The 14760-nt window shown below is 37.7% G+C and overlaps 1 protein-coding gene across 2 annotated transcripts in view; it reads left to right on the forward strand.

The window, feature by feature from the left end:
* The window catches only part of LOC148898728 (transducin-like enhancer protein 4), a 48248-nt gene that overhangs the window by 14880 nt on the left and 18608 nt on the right, over positions 1-14760 (forward strand). The window contains exons 5-8 of one of the 2 annotated variants that reach the window (XM_088993541.1): positions 4360-4422; positions 8241-8315; positions 9198-9399; positions 11002-11018. In XM_088993541.1, coding sequence (XP_088849667.1) covers positions 4360-4422; positions 8241-8315; positions 9198-9399; positions 11002-11018 — 357 coding nt within the window. The remainder of the gene's footprint in view (positions 1-4359; positions 4423-8240; positions 8316-9197; positions 9400-11001; positions 11019-14760) is intronic. The other variant, XM_088993542.1, reaches the window with a different exon arrangement.

Genomic DNA, 14760 nt, shown 5'->3' on the forward strand with positions numbered 1-14760 from the left:
GTGTGTTTAGTTATTTACTTATTAACTAATTTATTAGTTAATTCATTTATTTGTTAGTTTTTCATGTATTATTATTTATTTAATTAACATTATTACATTTATTTGTTCGTTTATTGATTTGTTTTGTTAGTTTTTCATTTATTTATTTATTTGTGTATTTAGTTATTGATTTATCTCTTCCATTATGTATGTATTTATTTTTGTGTGTATTTATTTATTTGTGTATTTACATATTTATTTATTATGGATGTATTTATTTATTTACATACTAACTAATTTATTTGTTTATATATATATTTATTATTTGTGTGTTTAGTTATTTACTTATTAACTAATTTATTAGTTAATTTATTTATTTGTTAGTTTTTCATGTATTATTATTTGTTTAATTAAAATTATTACATTTATTTGTTTGTTTATTGATTTGTTTGCTAGTTTTTCATTTATTTATTTATTTATTTGTGTATTTAGTTATTGAGTTATATCTTCCTTTATGTATGTATTTATTTTTGTGTGTATTTATCTATTTGTGTATTTACATATTTATTTATTATGGATGTATTTATTTATTTACTTATTAACTAATTTATTTGTTTATTTTTTTATTATTTACTTATTAACCAATTTATTCGTTCTTTTATTTACTTATTAACTAATTTATTTGTTCATTTATTTATTTACTTATTAAATAATTTATTAGTTTATTTATTTAGTTAGTTAGTTAGTTAGTTGGGTGGTTCTGTGCCGCACCCTTTGTTCCACAACTCTTGTTTCCCCTTCTTGGCTATCACGTTATCACGCAGTCAGTCAGTCAGTCAGTCAGTCCCAAGGGAATGCGGTCTTCATACCGAGGGGTCCATTAAATGTATTAGCTGGTGGTGAAAAAGCGGTGCTGATGCCATGCTTACAAAGCTCCATGGGGAACGTGGACATTCGATCTTCAATCTGACGCAACCTGGTTTCATTTTTCCGATGCTAGCTGTAAAGGTGGAGGCGCAGCTATTTTTTTATTATTATTTTTTTAGTCCTGGGGATGTTTTCGAGCGACGTCCACTTGGATAAGCCTTTGATGGTGAGCCACTGAACATTTTATTATTCCCTCCAGGCTACCGTATGTCAACCTACGGTGGCCTCAAGGGTCCAAACACAATCCTACTCGATTGCAGCCCGATTAAAAGACAATGTCAACTATAAAATGTTCTTGACATTATTTTAGATGCCACCCCACGCGTCTTAACATGCTGTAAAGTGACTTGAAGAGTCTGGAACTGTCGCGGCTTGGAATTGAAGTGGATTTACAGGAGATGTGAGACAATCTCTTTTCATTAATGGATGCTACAGATTTTTGTTTGTTTTCAACATTTAGCTTGTCGCATGTATGGACATTCCACCTTGATATCCCTGATCCACTGGTGAAAAGGACGCTTTGATCTCCTCTTTCATCTAGAACTACTTCATGCAACAAAGGGGGTGCAGAAAGTGCTTAAGATTGAATGACCTTCTGTGTCTGTGTTGTCAGATTATTTGCTATTTAGTTTTGTTGTTGTTTTGACTTCAAGATGGCGCCGCGAGAGTGGCTACCTTTCCAGCAGCTCCTGTATTTTGTTTTTAGACTTCTTTCTTTCTTTTACTCTTCCTTTCATATCTTGGCTGCTGTGAAATGTCAATTCCTCCACTGCGAGACTAATAAAGGCTAATCCAAAATGTAACGGTTGTCATCTGTCGCAGCAGGTGGCCATTTTGACACTTTCTGTCGCGTGAAGATGACATCACGGTTGCGCAAGACTCGGGTAACAATCACAGATAGTCTTTTTTTTTTAATGAAAAAGCGCCGTGATTGATTGTCAACCGAGCACCCGAGTAACCATGATGTCATTTTCAGACGCATAGCAAAGAAAATACTTTTTTGGACATGTTGCAGTCTGTCATCATTCGTACAAATTCTGGACAGGCGTCATTTCAGCGGATGCGGAGTGTTTTATTGCGTCGTCTCCGTCCTTTCTCTTGTATGCATGCTCGCCGGGTTTAAATTGCACTTCTGGCACTTCCTTTGGGAAGGTGGATCAGGCAATTTCCTGCAAAAAAAAACACCTAGCGGGGGTGGGTTGCTTTATAATCTTTAAAAGCCAACCCTTGGGTTCACTAAAAACATCTGATGAATACAGAGTAGCTTGGGGAGGTGCCTACACGTAAATGTGTGAGTGAGTGTGTGTGTGTGTGTGTGTGTGTCCATTCTCATGGCCTCTGGCGGCTTGTGTTAGTGCTGATACCAACTTCAACTGCAACTTCACCTCTGTCAAGGTCATAGACATGAATTGAGTACTTTTAAGGTTAGATTTAAGCCCCCCTCACATTTCGATTGCATTGAACTTGTGCCTACTTTGAGTTCAACAGTTGGCTTTTACCAGTTTTAAAGTCAGTTTTTGTCCTCACATACTTTTCATCTGTGCTGTACAGTGATACCGCGGTTTACGTACGCCATGGCTTACGAACGTTTCGGTTTACGAAGGTTAAATTGATGAAAATTTTACCTTGGCATACAAACTATTTTTCGGGATACACACGGAGCTGCCACAATGAGTGATGTGTCGTTCGCAAACGAGTCCGTTCTCCTAACAAGAAAATGGCAGCCGGCTTGTTTTGGTCCTCTATTTTCCGCCCTCCCCCGTCGTCGGATAAAGCCACATGATTGGTCAAGAACGCAGCAGTGAAGGGGTGAGGTTGTTTACAGACAGAGAGAGAGTGAAGCCATTCTCCCAAAAAGAAAATAGCCGCCAACATTTTTTTTGTCCTTTATTCCCTGCCCCAGTCTTCGTTTAAAGCCACGTGATTGGTCAAGATCGCAGCAGTGAGGGGAAGTGGTTTGAACATTAAAGAGACAGGCATACGACAGAGAGACAGTGACAAAATGGATAGAAAACAGTGAAATTTGGACTCGTTTCAACGTTGATAGTTCAAAGGCAGAGTGTAGACTGCAAAGTTAAAATTCCCATCAATCAGGCTCCATAAATAACCCGCACAAGCCACCAGTTCAATTTGAAATGAAAAGACAAGCAAGGGAACCAGCTATTAATGATGTTTCTAGTGTGTCTGCTTGCATCTGTTGCTGTTGCAATACCACAACTTCCAAGATGTACAACCCAGAGCTCCTTGAGACACTTTATGCAAAAAGCTATCCATTCCATCAACGACCATCACAAAGGTCAATAAAACAACTTTATTATACAGTACAGTTTATTTCTTTAATTATAATACCATAGCACATTTATCATCATAAAATAAGGTATATTTTGTGTAGTTCTAAAGGACAACCGACATCACTTTTTTTGTTTCCTAACTGACATCAGAAAAACGTTTTATAGCATCTAAAATACCCAAAACACGCGGTATGATATTTTTAGTCAAATGCAAAACACCAATAAAAATGACTTAAAGTGTCCCAAAACTACTTCAAAATGACCTCAGAGATGCAGAGTTTCAGAAGGTCCGGCCCCCTTTTTTCGTGGTGTCACGCCAAGACGTCTTGCCTTGCTCGAGAATCAAAACAATTGCTTCAGATTCAAAAAAAGATGCTTTCTTGTTACTCATCCAGTTATGAGTATGATTCAAATAGTTCTGAAGAGGAAAGCATACACGTTTGCAATCGATTAAATAATTTATTCCTGTCCTTCCTTTGATGCATCTGGAGAGAAATGTAGTGACAAACTCACAGTCCCCAAAAAAGGCAGAAGATGGCAGAAGAGCTGCGTGGAAATTGTCTCCTGGGAAGTTTTGTCAGCGAACATCAAATACACTTTAGAAGTCTTGGCGCAGCACACGATTCACCATCGCGTTATTTATGTTTTCCTTCTAATTTCGCCATCAACACAGATCAACACAAAGTTTTCAGACCAAGCAAAGTACCGCAAAATGTATTGAGGTGATGAAAGGTATGTCCTTTCTCGGTTAGGGGCGTTCCTTCAGTGACGTAGGGTGAGGACTCGTCACCAACTCAAAAACAAGACTTCTGGAATATTGAGCACGAGTCTTAAAACGTAAAATATAGCTATATGTGGTGGAATCGTTGTAAAATACGCTCAGTAGAAGTCATTTGAAACCATTTTACAAATTATGGACACAACTTGTCCGGAATGGTCAGTTGTCCTTTAAGGCTTAGAAAATTAAAAAGTAGAAAATTATGTTTTATGGGGACCTGGGAACGGATTATTCTCATTTTAATGGCTTCCTATGGGAAAGTCTTTTTTGGGATACACACCTCGCCTTACACACTTTGTCTGGGAACCAATTAAATTCGTAAACCAAGGTATCACTGTATTATCACCAAATCTTGACTATTTTGCCCACTTTTTTGTCTTCCAGGCGGAGATTGTCAAACGTCTGAACGCAATCTGCGCCCAAGTCGTCCCCTTCCTTTCTCAAGAGGTACGTAGAAAAAAAATGGATGTCACTCTTATTTAAGTAAGCGTGAGATGGGGGTGGCATCGGCGCACATGCACACTCACATGGCCACTACACACACCGACAGATTATCCTGGTTTTATCCCCTCCCCCCCACCCCCCCTTAGGGGAGACTTGAACCTATTAAATGCATCCCACTAACATATGTGAGAAATCCAGCGCGTGTGTTGCAAAAGTAGTTTATTCGCTATTTTGTTTACAATGGAATTCTTCTCCATGGGCGTATGTTGTGAGCAGATAATGTCGGAAGTACTTGCGCGTGTACGTGTTTTTTTTTTTTTTGGAGTGGAAAGGGTGGGAACAGCGGTAAAGAGCGAGTGTGTACTCCACAATCCCCCCCCCCCCAGATTAGCCCTGGATTAGGAGGCTTTAAAGTGGATTAGAAATAATGGCATTAGACAGCAGAGCTTGCTGCCCGCCACGCCGCCGCCGCCGCCGCGAGGCCCGCAGAGGATGGAGGCGGCGAGAGGAAAGAGGCTTTTGACTGTTTTTGTTTGGATTGGTGGTGAATGTAGAAATGTAACGCAATCGTATTAACGCCACGCGGTCGCGCTCGATGGGATGTCTGAAGGTGTTTAAGTGGAATCGTCGACGTTATGAGATTGTCCTTTTCATTCTTCTGGGTGTGTTTCATTCAGGAGGCAACGCAATGTATGAAAAGGGAGAATCGAAATTCGGGAATTGAAAAGCGTGACGTGGAGCGCCATTCCCGAATTTGTTTGGGTATTGTTTTTTCTTGCAAATACATTGCCAATACCTAGTGAATATAATAATAATAATAATAATAATAATAATACATTTAATTTCTAAGCGCCTTTCAAAACTCTCAAGGTCAAGTTATATTAGCTTGAAATGGGGGCTGCTGTACAAAATACATGCATACATATTTATTTGTATAGCGCTTTAACAACAGTTTAAGTGGTAATAGATAGCTAGCTAGCTAGCAAATAGATAATAGCTAGCAAATACATTGCTAATACCTAGTGAATATAATAATAATAATACATTTAATTTCTAAGCGCCTTTCAAAACTCTCAAGGTCAAGTTATATTAGCTTGAAATGGGGGCTGCTGTACAAAATACATGCATACATATTTATTTGTATAGCGCTTTAACAACAGTTTAAGTGGTAATAGATAGCTAGCTAGCTAGCAAATAGATAATAGCTAGCAAATACATTGCTAATACCCAGTGAATATAATAATAATAATGATAATAATAATAATAATAATAATAATACATTTAATTTCTAAGCGCCTTTCAAAACTCTCAAGGTCAAGTTATATTAGCTTGAAATGGGGGCTGCTGTACAAAATACATGCATACATATTGATCTGTCAAGTTATATTAGCTTGAAATGGGGGCTGCTGTACAAATATAGCGCTTTAACAACAGTTTAAGTGGTAATAGACAGCTAGCTAGCTAGCGAATAGATAATAGCTAGCAAATACATTTCTAATACCTAGTGAAGATAATAATAATAATAATAATACATTTCTTTTCTAAGCACCTTTCAAAACTCTCAAGGACACTTTACAGTCACAGGATATTTTTTTTCTGTGGGTGAGCAGCGGCAGACACACGCGCTAGCGTTTACTCAACCCAGAAGTAACATGAAACGATCATCATTACACAACAACAACAACAATAATAATAATAATAATAATAATAATAATAACACATTTAATTTCTAAGCGCCTTTCAAAACTCTCAAGGTCACTTTATAGAAAAACTGATCCTGTGACTGTAAAGTGACCTTGAGAGTTTTTAAAGTCGCTTAGAAATGAAAATGTATTATTATTATATTATTACGGTTATTGTGATGATGATCATTATGATGGTTATTATGTTTTTTGTGATTTACATTTCAAAGATAAGTATTAGCTGGTTGCTAACTATTAAATACTGTGCTGCATACGAGTATAATCGATGCTATGCTAAGTGTCCTAGCAGATGCTAGTGGTATTATTATTATTATTATTATTATTATTATTATTATTATTAATAGCGCAAGTGCTTATGAGTAAAGGTCAACATAAGCAATGATGTCCAATCAGTTCTTTGGTGAGTGTCAAAATGTGTCGAAAATCGAAATTTACTGTGAATTTTGTCAGTGCCTCGCCATTCGGGGTCCCCTCCCCCACCTCAAACCGAACAAAGCAGACATGTGTTGTCCATCAAGGATCATGTTGTGAAAAGTGAACAAACAAGGCAATTATCCATCTGTGGTCTGAACTCTGGTGAATGGTGGCCAAAGACATCATTTGCTGCAGGGTGAAGGTTGTGCCGGCCTTGAGGCGGGATCAACGGCGCAGCGGCGACTTGAGCCCTGCAAACTTGTTCATTTTCAACACTGATAGGCTCTTTCATCTCTGGCCTACTTTTTCCTGCGATGTTCTTGCATGAATTGCTAGATTCATGCGTCTCCCGTTTCATTACACTTTGAGTGACTTTGCAGGAGTTCATGTTTCGTGTCGTGAGGTATTTTTTTAAGGATCTGGCAAATGGACAGACATTTAGATTAGATTTAGATTACATTAGATTAGATTTAGATTTAAATTTGATTTTGGTTAGATTAGATTTAGATTAGATTTAATTTGGATTGGTTTCGGATTTGATTCAGATTGGATTCAAATTGGATTCAGATTAGATTTAGATTAGATTAGATTAAATTTAGATTTAAATTTGATTTAAATTTTATTTTGGTTAGATTAGATTTAGATTAGATTTAATTTGGATTGGATTTGGATTTAATTCAGATTGGATTCAAATTGGATTCAGATTAGATTTAGATTAGATTAGATTTAGATTTAAATTTTATTTTGGTTAGATTAGATTTAGATTAGATTTAATTTGGATTGGATTCGGATTTGATTCAGATTGGATTCAAATTGGATTCAGATTAGATTTAGATTTGTTTACATTATATTAGATTATGTTTGTTTAGATTAGATATATTTAGATTACATGTATTTGGATTAGATTACATTTTTTATATTAAATCAGATTCGATTAGATTTGTTTGGATTTGACTTGTTCAGATTATTTTAAATTAGAGCAATTCAGATTACATTAGATTAGCCTGTATTAATCTCAATAAAAATGAATCCAATCTAAATTTCGGTGTTAGGTATTATATTCGATAGATTAGATTTAGATTAGATTTAGATTAGATTTAGATTAGATTTAGATGAGATTTAGATTACATTTGGATTATATTTGGATTAGATTTGGATTAGATTCATATTAGATTAAGATTTGTTTAGATTAGATTACATTTGTTTGTATTAGATCAGATTAGATTTGTTTATTTTAGATTTGATTTGTTCAGATTAGTTTACATTAGATTAGATTAGGATGTATTTGTCTCAATAAAGTTGAATCCAATCTAAATTTCGGTGTTAGGCATTATATTCGGTGTAGGGTAATATATTCGTGAACATATTCACCCATTGTGAATTTCTCCACTTTGAGACAAATTAGATTACCTTAGATTAGTCTCAATAAAGATTGATTTAATCCAATCTAATTAGTCTCACAGTGGAGAAATTCACAATGGGTGAAGATGTTCACGGATACATTACAACACACCCGATCTAACACGCCTCATACATACGTGATTTTTTATTTTGAAGGTCATACATCAGAACGTCATGATAAAACGTGCACATCTGCTACAAGCTAAATATGATGTTGTTTTGTTCAAAGAGCTCCCAATTTTCCCAATCCAGATGTGTCTGATGTGTCCCGACGTCAACTACTAACTGCACATTTTATCTCAGCATCAGCAGCAGGTGGTTCAAGCAGTGGAGAGAGCCAAGCAGGTCACCATGGCTGAACTCAATGCCATCATTGGAGTAAGTGGTCATTTTTGCTTGCACACACACACACACACACACGCACACATTCCTGTTTCAATGGTTTTGTGAGGTCCGGATAACTCCAGATAAGGAGTGAGGACCACCGTTGCTGATAAATTTAGAGAAGAACTAGTGTTACATTTGAACACTAAATGTCACCCCATTTCCCACTTCAACTTCTTTGAAAGCAAAGAAATAAAAAGTGGAATTGAAACTGAAATAACAGCAGGAGTGAGGTTTCTGAATTAGTACATTCAAAGTCCTCACCCCTGTAGTGAATTTGGTTGAACTATTGTTTTACGTTTTGTGGTATGAACTTTTTCCTCTCATTAACCACGCACACACACAGTGTGTAAAAAGTGTGTGTATACAAGTGAAATGAAAATACACACAAAAAAAAATATTTGGGGTGAATTTGTGAGGACCTCTTTGAAACTTGAACAGATGCATATATAAACCCTCTTGAAGCCTTTAGAATGAAAAACGTGAGGACCGGACAAAAGTTCCTCACCTGTCAAAAATGTCCTCACTATGTATGGTATAAAATGTTAGTGGTCCTCACAATACTAGTCATACAAACATTCACACACGCACACTCAGACTGAAGTCTCATTTGAAAAATGTAATGATATTGTCTTTTTTTATTATTATTTTGCTTCTTAAATACCAAATGTGAAATGTTCATAATTTTAATAAAAATCATCATTGATATCTCATGTATCATGACCCTTTTTAATGATTAGTAAGACATTTTATAGCCATTCATTTCATAATAGTGTAGTATGAATACACAAACCTGTATATGAAAAATATGCAATCCAAACAAACGGCTTTCCGATCCCTCCTTCCCCTTCCCATATTTGTATACATGCGCATCAGCAGCAGCAGCTCCAAGCTCAGCACCTCTCCCATGGCCACGCCATCCCGGTCCCTCTCACGCCACACCCGGCAGGCCTTCATCCCCCCCTGCCCCCCGGCGCTGGTACTGCCAGCCTGCTGGCGCTGTCCTCGGCCCTCGGCCACCAGCTGCCTCTCAAAGACGAGAGGAAACATCAGGACGTCGCCGAAGAACACCCAAGAGGTACCGTCCCGGAACATAGCACGGGTTTAATAATAAATAAAAAAAAGTAAAAAAAATATATATATATTCTCTTAACTCATTCACTGCCAGACGATGTGCAAAAATGTGTCCACTCCAAAGCCAGTGTTTTTGTCATTTTCACTCAAATTGCAGGACCCGTAGAATATTCAGTTTTAGGACTACATAAAAACATTCAATACAGCCTTAGAAACCTTAGACCACAGGTGTCAAAGTCAAGGCCCGCGGGCCAAATCCGGCCCGCCACATCATTTTTTTTCGGCCCGCGAAAGCAAGTCAAACTTGTTAAATTCCATGATGATTGCTAAAATCTGAGCCAAAATTTCATATTTTTGGATGTCAACCACTATAAAAGTCATTATTCTTGACTTCAGATTTGAAAACGAGTTATTCATTAATTTGCTGTGTGCTCTATATGTAATATTTGAAGGGATTTAAACATTCCAATGGGTTCCCCAAATTCATAACGGCCCTCGAGAGGAAACCATAACTACAATGTGGCCCGCGGCAAAAAATGACTTTGACACCCCTGCCTTAGACTCTCTTCTTTCATCCAAAAAAATAGGGGACCTCGGAGATCTGCAGCCCAGATTTCAAAGTAAACACGGTGAAGCTGCATTTGGCTGTTGTGCTGCAAAAGGATTTTTTTTAAACCTACAATAAAAACGTAGCATTTTTTTTTTTTTCCGGGCACGCCTTTGAATTGGGTTCTTCCAAAATGTTTAAATGTTATTTTCAAAACCGAATTTTATTTCTTCAACTGACTTGTAAATGCTTTTTAAGTTTTCTGTTAACTCATTCCCTGCCAGATGATGTGCAAAAATGTGCCACTCCAGTGCCAGGGTTTTGGTCATTGTCACTTGAATTCCAGGACCCACAAAATATTGAGTTTTAGGACTACATAAACATTCAATACAGCATTAGAAACCTTAGACTTTCTTCTTTCATCAGAAAAAAGAGTTAATTTCTAAATTATATGGGTCTGGAGTTATCGGAGCTTGAAATGGGGGCGGCTGTACACAATACAATACAATACATACATATTGATTTATATAGCACTTTAACAACAGCTGAAGCTGGAACAAAGCGCTAACATGGACAAAAGGGAAATGCTACCCCCTTTGTGGAAGGGAGAAAACATTGCCAGAGGTCCAACCAGTGCTTTATCACCACCTCCCGCTCGAAAAAAAAAAGGGAAATGGCATTCAACGTCACACGTTTCAATTCCCGAATAAATTCAGGTATGGCAGTGAATGAGTTAATGAGCTGCTGTTCTCCTTAAGGCCTCGCTAGATATCTGTTAGCTATCTATTAGCTAGCTAGCTTTCTATCCGAGTTACTTCCGGGTTGAGTGAACGCTGGCGCGTGTGGCTGCCGCTGCTCACCCACAGAAAAACTTATCCTGTGACTGTGAAGTGACCTTGATAGTTTTGAAAGGCGCTTATAGATGAAATGTATTATTATAAAGTCACGTTGCTTTTTGTTGCGTGATGTATAATCTTGTACATTCCACAATACGTTGACATGATTACTTGGCTCATCCTGAATGTTTTCTTTCTCTCTTTCTTGCCATTGACCTCGTAGAGAGAGATTCCGTCAAGGTAAGTCCCCCGTCCGTCCATCACCATCTGAACACTCACTTTTAATGTTATTTATTCTTTATAAAGCATATATTTTATTCAATGTTTATTTTTCAGTACAAACCAATACAGGTTTTATATACAAGCCTTAAACATACATATATAAGCCTTAAAAATACATTCCATACAAAAATTTGTTCTCAAAGCAACTTACAAACAAATTCACCTTACAAATGACCGTTCAGAACGTATCTCGTTCGTAAGGTGGGGAGCGCCTGTACATATCTTTATAGAGCATGTATTTTATTCAATGTTTATTTTTTAGTACAAACCAATACAGGTTTCGTATACAAGCCTTAAACATACTTATATAAACCTTGAACATACTTATATAAGCCTTCAACATACATTCCATGCAAAATATATTAACAACTTACGAACAAATTTAACTTACAAACGACTGCTCGGAACGTATCTCGTTCGTAAGGTGGGGAGCGCCTGTACATATCTTTATAGAGCATGTATTTTATTCAATGTTTATTTTTTAGTACAAACCAATACAGGTTACTTGTACAAGCCTTAAACATACTTATATCAACCTTAAACATACTTATATAAGTCTTAAACATACATTCCATGCAAAATATAACACTGAAAACAACTTACGAACAAATTTAACTTACAAACGACTGCTCGGAACGTATCTCATTCGTAAGGTGGGGAGCGCCTGTACATATGTTTATAGATGAGAAGGTTTCTTCAGCCTCCCATCCAAGACGTCCGAAACCTTCAAATTTGTACAGATGACGGCTGAAGAAACCTTCTCATCGATGGACCACTCCTGTACGACTTATATAAACCTTGAACATACTTATATAAGCCTTCAACATACATTCCATGCAAAATATATTAACAACTTACGAACAAATTTAACTTACAAACGACTGCTCGGAACGTATCTCGTTCGTAAGGTGGGGAGCGCCTGTACATATCTTTATAGAGCATTTATTTTATTCAATGTTTATTTTTTAGTACAAACCAATACAGGTTAATTGTACAAGCCTTAAACATACTTATATCAACCTTAAACATACTTATATAAGCCTTAAACATACATTCCATACAAAATATAGCACTCAAAGCAATTTACAAACAAATTCACCTTACAAACAACTGCTCGGAACGTATTTCGTTCGTAAGGTGGGGAGAGCCTGTACATATGTTTATAGAGCATTTATTTTATTCAATGTTTATTTTTTAGTACAAACCAATACAGGTTACTTATACAAGCCTTAAAGGACAACCGACGTCCCTTTTTTGTTTTTTAACTGACGTCAGAAAAACGTTTTATAGCATCTAAAATACCCAAAACATGCAGTATCATATTTTCATTCAAATGCAAAACACCAATAAAAATGACTTAGTGTCCAAAATCTGCAAAAAATTGAGCTGCGAATTGGGCATTTTCAGAAAGTCCCACCCCCATTTCGTGACGTTACGCCAAGACGTCTTGCATAGCTGGAGAATCAAAACAATGGCTTCAGATTCGGAGAATATGCTTTCTTGTTTCACATCCAGTTATGAATATGATTCAAATAGTTCTGAAGAGGAAAGCATACATGTTTGCAATCGATTAAAGAATTTACTCCATGCCATTTTGAGGCAACATTGAGGGAAAATCTCTCACCCCAAAAAAAAGAGGCACAAAATGGCGACCTCCAGTGGCCACCTCCGTATCCACAGGCTGATAAATTCTTTATATGGAGCTTGGATACCCTCTTCTGGCGGGTTTTGGGTGCAACACGAGGTCCCCAGACCAAACAAGTACAGCAAAATACATTGACGTGACGGAAGGACTGCTACAATGTGTCTTTTTTCGGTCAGGGGGCGGTCCTTTCGTGACGTCACGTACGGACTCGTCACCAACTCAAAAACAAGACTTTCTGAATATTCAGAGCGAGTCGTAAAACATATAATATAGCTATATGCGGTGGAATCTTATTAAAATACGCTCAGTAGAAGTCATTTGAAGCCATTTTACAAATTATGGGCACAATTTGTCCGCAGACGTCAGTTGTCCTTTAAACATACATTCCATACAAAATACAGCACTGAAAGCTACTTACGAAACAATTCACCTGACGAACGACCATTCGGAACATATCTCGTTCGTAAATTGGGGGAGGGTCTATATCGCTAATTCATATCCAAGCAATTCAAATGAATTTTCCGAAATACGTCCCCCGAGTATTATTCGGATGCGACGTGCCCTTCGAACTGATCGCTTTTAGAACGACTCAAAGGTTTTAGGCCTTGGGTGTATTTGAAGAGTCAGAGATGTGCAAATGGAGCCCCCCAAAAAAACAGCAGCATGTTTAGTGAAGGGAAAAAGCGGCAAAGACTAACGTTACAGCTTGTCGTAATTAGTCCCTTAAGCTCAGCCTTTTCCCAAGGCAAACGTTTGCTTTGTTGAATACTCAATGAGCAGATTAGCATTTCTTTATTCCAGCCGCCTGAGCTCAACCGGCAAATACACACACGCACACACACACACATTTACAGGCTGGTGTTTGGGAGTTGGTAGAGACTAGAGGAATTCTTAATACGTTGTCGCCCCCCCCCCCCCCCACAAATCTCCCTCCCATCATGTAGTCTATCCTCCTCCACACACACTCACAGCTGTAGGCACTGTGATAGAAACGATTAGCGACGTACAAATGTGTGTGTGTGTCTGTTTGTATGACTAGTCTTGTGAGGACCACTAACATTTTATACCATACGTAGTGAGGATATTTTTGACAAGTGAGGACCTTTTGGCCGGTCCTCACAAGTTTTTCATTCTAAAGGCTTCTCGAGGGTCTCTATATATGCATCTGTTAAAGTTTCAGAGAGGTCCTCACAAATTCACCCAAAATGATTTTTGGTGTGTATTTTCATTTCACTTGGATACACACACTTTACTCACTGTGTGTGTTGATGTGTGTGCGCATGGTTAATGACAGGGAAAAGTTCATATGACAAAAAGTAAAACGATATTTTAACCAAATTCACTACAGGAGTGAGGACTTTGAATATACCCATTCAGAAACCTCACTCCTGCTGTTATTTCAGTTTCAAGTCCACTTTTTCTTTCTTATTTTTTAAAGAAGTGGGAAATGGGATGACATTTAGTGTTCAAATGGAACACTAGTTATTCTCTAAATTTATCAGCAACGGTGGTCCTCACTACTTTATCCGGAGTTATCCGGACCTCACAAAACCATTGAAACAAGAATGTGTGTGTGTGTTTGTGTGTGTGTATGCGTGTGTATGTGTGTGTGAAGTCTTCTGGAATCGGTAGCAAAACTAGGAAGACCAAAATGATGAATGCCTTTCATTAGCACCCGGTGGGAGATCGAACACAAACACGCATGCACACACATACACACCCCACGCACTCACACAACACACACACACAAAACACACACACACACACACACACACACACTTAGAGATGCTCTTTGACATGCCGGCCAACAGTCACTTCATGAAACCAATAAGCCCCTTGTCAGCAGTCTCCAGTTGCCTTGGCAACAGTCCACTGGGTACAGTGTGTGTGTGTGTGTGCTTCATGTCCTTGGCGTTTGCACCTGGTACGCCGATAACACCGACGTGGGTGTGAACCGCACGTTACACGACATGTTGGCCGTACTGTATTGTTGCCGTGATGCTTTTTGAGAAATTCAGAGGCCATTTTATCCTTTTTCTTATGTTGTATTTTCCT

Source organism: Hippocampus bargibanti, linkage group LG04 (assembly GCF_051943395.1).
Source record: "Hippocampus bargibanti isolate YZ-2025 linkage group LG04, ASM5194339v1, whole genome shotgun sequence".
Classification (NCBI taxonomy): domain Eukaryota; kingdom Metazoa; phylum Chordata; class Actinopteri; order Syngnathiformes; family Syngnathidae; genus Hippocampus; species Hippocampus bargibanti.